Below are 12,145 nucleotides of genomic sequence, written 5' to 3'. Positions count from 1 at the left end.
CACCCCGGGTCTCGACTTTGAACAGCTAGCGCAACATCTGTGGTCACCTAACAACCTCTCCACGCAGGACAGGGGGGCAGAGCAGAAAAGAGACGGCAGATCAACTGGTCTAAAAGGGGGGTCTATTTAAAGGCTCGCGTATAAAAATGAGTTTTAAGATGGGACTTAAATGCTTCTACTGAGGTAGCATCTCTAACTGTATCTGACATATCTAACATCGAATCACGTTAAATCAAACAGTGCCATAATTTGATGCATTTGTTGTCTGTGACAGGCGTGGAAACGATCACTCAAGCAGCACCCAGCACGGACTCTGTTGTAAATCCTCTTTCCAACTGAGCAGCAGGACATCGCAGTAGAGCAGCAGAGGTCTACTGAGGTGTCAGTATCATTGCGCAGCTAAAAAATAGTCGGTTTGCGTTGGCGCTTATAATAACAACATTGCTAATATTTGGTTAATATTCAGGTATAAAGACTATTGTTGGCGGGTTTTGGATGGTTATTTAGAGGGCTTTGTGGGGGAAAAAGAGTTCCCCCATTGACTACATTGTCAGCAGACTTTTTATGTATTTATTTATTTACGCCTTAGAATGCATTAAAAAAAAAAAAAAAAAACATGTGTTCATGTCTTATATATAGATTGTGAATGATGGACAACACATCTCTGTCTAATCTTTGCGTATTTCCAGTAAGACTGATCTGACACTATGGTCAGAGTGTAGAAGCGTTCCCATTTTGACGTCAATCTCCGGAAATAGCCGAAGGTATCCGAAGAGGAATATTCCAAATGGCTGACTGAATTTATGGCATTTTGTGACGTTTAAACTGTTTTTTCTTTTTACATAATTTTTGGATTGTAAATACGATTTGATGTGGTTTAATAGGTTTATATACAACGAAACACAAATAAGCATATCAAGTCAACTTGTTTTTCCGCTCTACTGGTACTTTAAACGCACACAGTTCTTTCATATGAAACGTCTCTTAACTGCATATGCCAGATATATATATATATATATATATATATATATATATATATATATATATATATATATATATATATATATATATATATATATACAGTATATATATATATATATACAGTATATATATATATATATATGTATATATATATATATATATGTATATATATATATATATATATATATATATATATATATATATATATATATATATATATATATATATATATATATATATATATATATATATATATATATATATATATATATATATATATATATATATATATATATATATATATATATATTCTCCTGACCTAACGTACGTATATTCCGCTCCACCCTGGTATTGAGCACTGTATAACGGTTAAACCACAGAAACCTCGACTATATTTTTAAAGTAACGTATTAATTACTTTCCCTAGTAATGAATTACATTTATTAAAGAATAACTTCGTTAGTAATTCAACTACTTTTGTGGTGAAGTAACGAGTAATTATAGTTATATATATTTTTTTTTTTGGTCATGTCCAGCTACTCAGGTAAATCATATTGTTGATGTAGATGCCCATATCGGTTGTACACATTTATTTACAAAAGAGAAGTGTGGGATACTTCTCTTGTTGCCTTATTTGTATTTGACTTTATTAAATGTATTTATATTATTATTTGGTGCAGCCGGGCCTCCAGGAGGGGATAGAAAGTGAAAAAAGGAAGACAGAGGGGGAAATTGCGGGGATAAGACAGAGAGACAACAACAACAACAAACACAACAATAACAATAACAACAACATTAGAACAACATCAGCAAATAGGTTATGTACAAATATGATGGTAAAAGTGATAGCAAAGAAGCAGTTAGTGAAATAAATAATAATACAGAAATGACAATGAACATTATTACACTACAAATGGAGCAATTCAAATACCGATGAATAATAACAATAATTACCTCTATTATCAACAATACATATATGTAATGATAACTTGAAATACAAAAGAAAGCAGATAAATGGAGGGGAAGAAAGAGAAGCCAACTCTATTAACCTTGTAGATTGTTATAGTAATGATAGGTTAAGCTTTGTCAGTGTGCCAAGTGTTACCCAGAGTAATTATAGTTAATTTTTTTTTAAACATTTTCAGAACACTGTTTATTTGTTTAATTAAATGAGCATCATCCACCTCTTCTCAGCACTGTCCTTCACATGCATGTTCCCTTATTCCCGTGCTTGAAAAACAAAGCTATATAAGCTAATGCTAGCGGGTAAGACACCAGATGTTTTCCTGCGTTCATATCCCGAAAAACTAGTAAACCAAAAAACTAGTAAACTGGGGTGTTCGTATCCCTAGGCACCACTGTAATCCAGCAGTACAGCACATTTGAAACAACTTTTCTCACAAGAATCCTCATGTAACCCACCTCCCTGCGTCAGACTCGCATTCTTCCATTGCACTGACGCGCCTTCTTCATAACTGTTGTTTGCAGGGCCGCCCACCATCTCCAGCACTCAGACACAACAAGCCTTGCACGGCGAGAAAGGACAAATCAAATGTTTCATCCGAAGCACTCCTCCTCCAGATCGCATCGTGAGTACATTCCCTCATCTCGACCCTTGTTACGATTGGAGGTAAGACGCTGAGCGACATTACGGCGTAATGATGAGCATTCGTTACCTTACGGAAAAGGTCGAAACAGCAGTTGGAACAGCGGCGCTCGTTTGATTTACACAGCGTGGATCCCGTCGAGATTTATAGCCATAATATAAACAGGCAGCTCTGAAAGCCCTAATTATTAACGTGCGGTGCTGGCCTGTGCGTACTACCCTCTGTGGGCATATTTCATAAGATCAGCTAATTGGGGACAGGTTGGCAATAGGAGACTTAAGGTTTGGGCAAGATGAACGTTTATAAAGGTAATAAGGCAGGTTGCATTTTCAAGAATATAGTAACATGAGTCAATTGGGGTAAAAAAAAAAGTATTTCAGCAAGAAAAGTTGTATATTATTTTAGTAATCATGTTTTTTTCAGTCATTGTATCACCCATATTATGGAGGGCCAAATGGGACAAAATTGTATGAATAAGTATTTCCATAACTACTTAAAATGTGTCATTAATTAAATAATTAAATCATGAAATAATGAACACACGTGAAATAGAGTATAATCTCATTAAATAAATGTACACATTCACTAACTGTGTTACAAAAAAGATCAATTAGAATAATACATAATGTTGGATGTAGAGAACATAAAAACCCTTTATTTATTGAATCACAAATATTGAAATTCAACGATTTGGTGCATTTGCAAACAGCTAAAATGATGTACAAAGCAAACTATAACCTGCTACCCAAGAATGTACAACAATTATTCTCAACAAAAGAGGAGAAATATAACATTAGAGGAACATGTAATTTAAAATATTTGTATGCTCGTACAACACTTAAAACCTTTAGGATATCAGTATGTGGAATTAAATTATGGAATGGATTAACCAAAGAAATCAAACAATGCACCAATATGATTCAGTTTAAGAGACTGTTCAAACTACAAGTGTTCACAAAGTACACTTGAACACTTTTTTTTTGTCCTTTTTTTTTTTTATTGACAGTCAGTCAGTCAGAATTACTTTATTAATCCCCGAGGAAATTAAGAGACAAATATTATTTATGTATTTAATATTTGTTTGCTTACTATGGTATATTAGTTATTTAATAATTATTTATTCACTGTTCTGTTACAGAGAACACGGAAATTGGATAAAATGGCTATGGTATGAAAAGGGGTAGGATTAAATAAACTCTGCTTATTCCTACTCCTTTTTGGATGTGCTGTAATGAAACAGCTGGAATTATATCGTATGCATGTTCGAAATAAACTGAAACTGAACTGAACTGAACATTTAATAGGACAAGTGTATATTTAATTCCACTTACAATTAATTGACACATTTAAGTAAGGATTTAAATGTTTGTTTACTTTTGTACTACTTGGTCCTCCATACCATATTGACACATTTTGACAGATTTATTTAAAAAAAAGATACAATTTATTTAATAATTTAAAAAAATGCTTTTGTAAAATGTTTTCAAAATTTCTAAAATTGCTTAAAACATGTTAAAACACAAAAGTATTCAACATAATGTTCATATATTTTAGATGTTTAATCCAACCACGTTGGATAATAAAACAAATCACCAATGTACTAATAATATGATCCAGTTTAAGAGGCTGTTTAAACAAACAAGTGTTTACAAAGTACAAGGAACAATAATTAGTATAATTGTCTAACATTTAAAAAAAAAAAAGATATTGGTCATCTCATTAAGTGAATCATAACTGATATATGTGTTCATGAATATAACTGATGTATTTGGAATGCATTGATGTAAAGTATGTACAAATTAAGAACAGGAAATGAACATATGTGTTAGTAATTCCTCTGAAGTGGAAAAGGGGTAGGATGAGATAAGACTTGCTTCTTCCTGCTCATTTTTGGACATGTTGTAAATAAAAATTAAAAAAATATATGAAACCTTGAAAACATTTTGAATTACCATATTATCATTAAATACTACACGTAACACTATTTTATTGTGCAACAAATAGCTTAATAAAGTGAATTATTTTGGAAAGAAAAATCCTTCCAAATTAAAACAATTTTCCATTGTTTATACTTTCAATTTCTTCTGTTCAGACAAGATTATTGTAAGTAGATGTGTTCAAAGTAATAAAGTAGAATTTTTCAAATGTCCTATAAAAATAAATGAGTAACATATGTGATTTACTGTATACATGTTCGAAATAAACTTGAACCAACCAACCTTGAAAACATATTTTTGTATTACCGTTTAATAATTTTGGCATGTGTACTTGTTAAAACATATGTACATATAATGTTACTATAGTACTAGTAATATTCTTATCATTAAATACTATAAGTAGTGCCAGCACTAAAATATGAGTCTGTTTTGATGCTATGATAAATGTTATGTTGTGATGTTGAATTTATATTGTTTATGTATTGTGTGCTTTTTTTCTTTTTCTCGCTTTTTCTTTTCCTTTTCTTTGAAATTTTAATTGTACTGCCTTTTTTACATCACGACCAGGGGACTACAGATGAAAACTAGCCTTCTGGCTAATTATGGCTTTTTTAACCATGTGTAGTCATGGGTTTTATGGAATTGCATTGTCCCCTTTGAAATAAACTAATCTTAATCTTAAGTAATACTATATTATTATGCAAAAAATAGTTTAATGAAGTTAATTATTTTGGTTAAAAAAATCCTTCCAAATTAAAACAACTTTCCATTGTTTATACTTTCCGTTTCTTCTATTTAGACAACGTTTTTGTAAGTAGATTGTCTCAAGTAATATAGACTTTTTGAAATGTCCTATAAAAAGACATAATTAATGTTTTTTAAGCTACTCTACAATTAAAATTATGGAAAAAAAAAAGAAGAAACTAACACATTGGAGCATTTCATTTTTTTTATGCTCACTTGGTTCACATGTTTGTCGTTAACTTCATTCTAATGGACTCAAAGAGCAACTAAAGAGGGACTGGATGTAGTTTTTTCAAAGCGAACAACAAAAGTGTTTTCTGGCAAAGAATCCGACGTTGATGGGAAAAAACAGGAAAGCAGGAATATCAACCTGCCTGAAAAGATAAGATGATTTAAATCTCAGGTGACCAACGTTTGAACACAAGAGTATAGCAATCTATCAAACAGTCTTTTATTCTGGTCCAGACTGATGGACCTTCTGTACATACTGACATTTATTTCCATAGAGCTACGCACACACACTAGCAAAAGGCATTTTATTGAGTAGGCTGAGTTGGCTTTCAGCCCTCCACTCCTTTATTGTCGCTTTACTGCGTTCACTCCTCACTATTCTATAAATCCTCCGCCAAAGGTCCTCATGCATTCACAAGATGAACAAGACATATGGCATCTTTATCTCTGTGCTGCTTCTTTAGGCCTGGTCCTGGAAGGAGACCGTGTTAGAGTCCGGGACGTCCGGCCGCTACACGGTTGAGACGGTGACCACGGAAGAAGGCGTCATCTCCACGCTGACCATGAGTAACATAGTGCCAGCTGACTTCCAGACCATCTACAACTGCACGGCGTGGAACAGCTTCGGCTCCGACACCGAGATCATACGCCTTAAGGAACAAGGTGGGAGCCAAGGTCCGACAGGTTCCATCTTCCTCTTCTCCAATTCATGTGCTCGTGGTGTGAGACGTTAGCAGACAAATAGTGTGTTTTTGTGTCTGTGTTGTGTGAGTATCATCACATCCGGCCAGTGAGCTTTGGATGTCACGTGACCAAAGACTGCACAGTGACTTGATTGGGCAGCTTTTGGGACGTCGCTTTAATATTAAAATTATTCGTTAACATTTTTTTTTTCAAAAGGCTAGGCAAATGTTATATATATATATTTAGAGATACATATGTGTTATTGTACATTATGTCACTTATTAGTGCATCGGAACCTCGATTTACAAACCTAATTGTTCTAGAACAGGTTTGTATATTGAAGAACATTTTTCCACCAAAAACATTGTAATATAATATTGTTCAATAAGGTTACATGATTATGTAAGAAACCCCCAAAATCAGTTTACTATCCAAGTTTTTAAAAGTCTGGGATGAAAAAATGTCGTTCTTGACCACAGGATGCAGAGCAAGGAAGGCAAAGTGCAGGTATAAGCCCTTTTTGTTATCGGAAAAGCAAGGTAAGGCTTAAGAAAAACTAGTACAGCACGGAAGTGCAAAGAACACTGCAAATGATTTGCCATTTTTATTCTTTATTTTATTAATTATTCATCGTAATCTTAATTTTAGCATGGACAATTATAGTATGTCTATTCTAATTTAAAACTGTTAAAAAATATAATAAATAACTATTCATATACGATATTTGGGTTTTCCCAACATACAATATATTGTATACAGAGATTTACTGTATACTGTGCATGTTCGAAATGAACTTCACACAACCAACGTTGAAAACATATTTTTCATTACCATTAAATACTAAAAGTAACACTATTTTATTATGCAAAGAATAGTTTAATAAAGTGAATTATTTTGGAAAGAAAAATCCTTCCAAATTAAAACAATTTTCTATTGTTTATACTTTCCGTTTCTTCTGTTCAGACAAAATTTTTGTAAGTAGATTTGTTTAAAGTAATAAAGTAGACTTTTTCAAATGTCCTATAAAAAAAATGAGTAACATATGTGATTTACTGTATACATGTTCAAAATAAACTTCAACAAAGCAACCTTGAAAACATATCTTTGTATTACCGTTTAATTATTTTGGCATGTGTAATTGTTAAAAAATATGTATATATAATGTTATTATCGTACAAGTACTATTCTAATTTAAAACTGTTGAAATATATAATAAATAACTATTCAAATAAGATATTTTCCCAACATAGAATATCTTGTTTAAGGAGGATGGATGCTTAATCTAAGAATTGCAAGATGAAAAATGCTCTTCAAAATAAAATACTTATTTCTTGCTTAAAAGCCTGCTGATTTCTGGATATACAAATCTTAATTCAGGATATTTTATTAAGTAAAATAATTTCACAATTGTTCTGTATTTTCTTCTTAAAATCTAATATTTTTATTATATATTTTGTCAGCTCTTTTTTGCAGTGAAGACAAACACTTATTGAGGTACAAAGCACAATGATCCAGCACTGGCAAGGAGCAAGGGATGAAACTATATAGACGAGGTTACCTAATGGAAAACCGGTGTGCTGGCAGGAAACGTAACAGAAGGCAAAGGTGCAGCAAAACAAGGGATCCATCAGGAAGTAAAACCATAATTGGAGCACCGGGATAGGAAATTATACAAAACACAGGAAAAATAGCAAAGAAAGTTGAAACTGTCATGTTTATCTATTTGTAAAGTTCCTCTGTTACAGTGGACATGGTCCTAGTTGCCTTGCTCAAGGGCAGCCATTAAAAAGTGGTTTTCCAAGAGAATCAAACATTTTAATGCCTCTGCCACAGCTGCTCCTATAACCCCCCCTGTGTGGTACTGTTAAGATATCCCCGAATAACATTCTAAACAGACATAAAACTTCCCGTTCTTCATTAAGAGACCCTTTTAAGAAAAATTAATACGTTCTATCTGTTGACCTTTTCCCTCTCTGCCACCGGGGAAGGTCGCTTAGTCTCTCCACTTATCGCAGATGATAAATTATAAGCTGCTCATGTGAAAGTGACATTGACCAATGGAGGCATTAAACTGTCTTTAATGGTGTAGGAAGAGCACTTGCTTGTTTGGCTTCACTTGCACTATTGCGAGGAGGTCAAGAATGTGGGGAACTCCGGCCCTCATTAAAGAGTTTGATGAGGACCTTTAAACACCACAGCTGCATGGAGATATTTTGCCTGCAGGTTTGAGATCATACTTGTCCTCTAGTGCAGAAAAAAAACACAATCAGCACTGTGCTTAACACACACAGACACTTACAGTGGATCGTCTAAATGATGCAATAATTGGACATCGGGTTGTACGGTATACCGGTATTAGTATAGTACCGTGATACTAATGAATCATATTCGGTACTATACCGCCTCTGAAAAGTACCGGTTCGCCACCACTCCCTCGTGCCCCCGTCGTCACGTCGTGTCATTGCTGGTTTACGAGCAGACGAGCATGTTCGGCAGTGCACAATCACAGAGTACTTACAAGCAGACACAGTGTGTAGACAGAAAAAGGAGAAGGGACGCATTTTGGCTTAAAAACTAAAGATAAAGGTGAAGTTATGACACTGAAACGCCCTCAGGAAGAGGTGCTTTAAGACATGGCTAGCTAGCTAGCAGCTAAAGTGTTTTAGCTACTTCTAAATCACTAATCCTCGCCTCCATGGCGACAAATAAAGTAAGTTTCTTACAAGTATCATCCCTGCAGGACGAGGAATAGCTAAACATGCTTCACTATACACCGTAGCACACCGGCGTCAAAATGTAAACAAACGCCATTGGTGGATCTACACCTAACATCCACTGTAACGATACCAAGTACAGGAGCGTAGCTAGTCGATGCTACTATGATTATGTCTATATTTTTTGGCATCACATCTTATTTAGTTTTTTTTTTTTTTTATATTATGTTTATAAACTTAGGAAATATGTCCCTGGACACATGAGGACTTTGAATATGACCAATGTATGATCCTGTAATGACCTGGTATCGGATTGATACCCAAATGTGCGGTATCATCCAAAACTAATGTAAAGCATCCAAACAACAGAAGAAAACAATATTACATTTTAACAGAAGTGTAGATAAAACATGTTGAAAGAGAAAGTAAGTATATATTAAGAGTAAATGAACAAATAGATTAATAATTCATTTTCTACCACTTGTCCTTAATAATTTTGACAAAATATATTGGAAAATGACACAATTTGTTACTGCATACATCAGCAGACTAATTAAGATCCTTTTGTTTGTTTACTTACTACTAAAAGACAAGTTGTCGTGTATGTTCACTATTTTATTTAAGAACAAACTTGCAATAAGAAACATATGTTTAATGTACCCTAAAATGTTTTGTTAAAGTCACAACGCCAACAAACTAGTTCCTCGGTGTCAGCGCTTACTATATCAATATCTCTACTTGCTATATATTGGTTAAAATATAGGTCACGACATGTAAATAGAGCACTTTTGGAATTGTTTGCATACTTGTGCACTTCATAACCTGTATTGTTAGACATTTCATGCAGGCAGTTTTTCTCTATGTGTAATGCACAGAAAAAAGAAAAACATGTGTTCTTGTCTCACATACAGGCAAAACTCAAAACATTTGAATATCGTGCAAAGGTTTGTTAACATTCAAATTTACAAGGTGAAACTAAAAGTGAGTTAATTTCATCAATTCAACTTCAAATGTAAAACTAATACTGTATGTGATATACACTCATTACATAGAGAGTGAAAAATGCAAAAGTTGTATTTGTTATAATTTTGATGATCATGGTTTACTGTTTCGGATTTTTTTAATTTGAGGTTTTCATAAGCTGTGAGCCATATGCTACAATCGCTCATTGTAGCGGAGGTTGTGACCCCAAAGAATAGTTGATAACATGTTAATGAGTATTTAATGTACGAAAAGTACAAGGAACAAAAAGAGTGCAGCAGGAAAAATACACAGACTAGCAAAAGGGTAAGCTCTGCATAAAAAAGCATGTTAATGAGTATTTAATGTACGAAAAGTACAAGGAACAAAAAGAGTGCAGCAGGAAAAATACACAGACTAGCAAAGGGTAAGCTCTGCATAAAAAGCTAGGCTCAACTGAGACAACAACAAAAGATATATGAAAAAACTAGAACTACTACTGACTGTGTAACTCCACTGAGAAACTCCAACAATAGCTATGTGCACATGTACGCATTTAATCGGATTAAAAGCAAAACCGGAATACAAATGCTCCATGTAAACTTGCCATTCGGAATATTCTGACACAATCACACACATTCGGATCACTATTGGTCGCGCATGAAAACACATCTTCCGAAATTCTAACTGCGCATGTCTCTGATGTCAGCTATACTTTGGTGGTAGAGCGGTGACTGAATTTAATATTTTCGAAATGAAACAATTGTCTTGCTGCAGTCTCTCCCATTTAACATGTACAAAAGTAGTGTTATATGCCGTTAAGTGCAAGGCGGGACACGCGTTACGTATAGCATGGGTATAATGACTACAGTACAAAGTATTGAGTACCACGCCATACTAAAACAGAAGTAGTGCACCACAGTGTTGTCTACATCAGTGTTTTTCAACCATTGTGACACTAATGTGCCGTGAGATACAGTCTGGTGTGCCGTGGGAGATTATGTAATTTTACCTATTTGGGTTAAAAATATTTTTTGCAAACCAGTAATTATAGTCTGGAAATGATGTGTTGTTGTTGAGTGTCTGTGCTGTCTAGAGCTCGGCAGAGTAACCGTGTAATACTCTTCCATATCAGTAGGTGGCAGCAGGTACCTAATTGCTTTGTAGATGTCGGTTTGTCGTGATCACAACATGCACACCACAGTGGGAAGCAGCGTGCAGGTAAAAAGGGGTCTAATGCTTAAACCAAAAATAAACAAAAGGTGAGGGGCCCTAAGAAAATACATTGAAGCTTAGGGAAGGCTATGTAGAACGGAACTAAAACTGAACTGGCGACAAAGTAAACAAAAACAGAATGCTGGACGACAGCAAAGACTTACAGCGTCAGAGACGGCGTCCACAAAGTACATCCGTACATGACATGACAATCAACAATGTCCACACAAAACAAAAATAGCAACAACTTAAATAGTCTTGATTGCTAAAACAAAGCAGGTGCGGGGAATAGCGCTCAAAGGAAGGCATGAAACTGCTACAGGAAAATACCAAAAAACAGGAAAAGCCACCAAGACAAGAACTAAAACACTATGCACAGGAAAACACCAAAAAACTCCAAATAAGTCACGTTATGATGTGACAGGTCGTGACAGTACTTTGAGACAAGACAAGAGCTATGTTGATGCACGGTTGGTTATGGTTTAAATTCATATCTAACAATTGCGACAACAACTTTTTACTGTCAACTGAGTTTCGTTTTTTAATCATTTCTGCTGGTGGTGTGCCTATGGATTTTTTTAATGAAAAAAATGCGCCTTGGCTCACAAAAGGTTGAAAAACACCGGTCTACATGTTGTTCGTAAGATGTTGTCCCGATATGTCTTCTTGGTATGTGTGAAATAATATTAATGTCTTTCTCAAGACAAACGCGTGTCTGTTTTTCCACAGAATCCCTCCCCGTGGCGGTGATCATCGGCATTGCTGTGGGAGCTTTGGTGGCCTTCATCGTCCTCATGGGCACCATTGGAGCGTTCTGTTGTACCCGCTCCCAGAGAAGTATGTCTGCCCGCCGCCGTCATCATCATCACCCAAAAGCTTGCATGCCAAGGCATCATTAGGTCCACAATCGCCATGAAAATACTCATCTATTGTAACAGATCTTGCTTTTCATTAAATCAAACCAAAGCTGCTCTCAAAGATAAATGGAAGCGGCGGCAAAACTGTCACACTTCACAGAAGCTCAATTCTTGAGATGGACATCTTTTGCGCCGCAGAGATCATAGCCAGATTG

At 34.8% G+C, this 12,145-nt stretch overlaps 1 protein-coding gene and 1 long non-coding RNA gene across 2 annotated transcripts in view; one reads left to right on the top strand and one right to left on the bottom strand.

Moving 5' to 3' along the window:
* The window catches only part of LOC133658445 (uncharacterized), a 383,871-nt gene that overhangs the window by 84,627 nt on the left and 287,099 nt on the right, over window positions 1-12,145 (bottom strand). The window lies entirely within an intron of this gene.
* Window positions 1-12,145, top strand: part of kirrel3b (kirre like nephrin family adhesion molecule 3b) — a 439,076-nt gene that overhangs the window by 405,199 nt on the left and 21,732 nt on the right. The window contains 3 exon segments of the mRNA XM_062060501.1: window positions 2,470-2,570; window positions 5,965-6,163; window positions 11,803-11,910. Of these exon segments, the coding sequence (XP_061916485.1) occupies window positions 2,470-2,570; window positions 5,965-6,163; window positions 11,803-11,910 (408 nt within the window).

The sequence above is a fragment of the Entelurus aequoreus genome, linkage group LG10 (genome assembly GCF_033978785.1).
Source record: "Entelurus aequoreus isolate RoL-2023_Sb linkage group LG10, RoL_Eaeq_v1.1, whole genome shotgun sequence".
Classification (NCBI taxonomy): Eukaryota; Metazoa; Chordata; class Actinopteri; order Syngnathiformes; family Syngnathidae; genus Entelurus; species Entelurus aequoreus.
The sequence above is the reverse complement of the archived record's forward strand: the minus strand, read 5'-3'. Positions and strand labels throughout refer to the sequence as shown.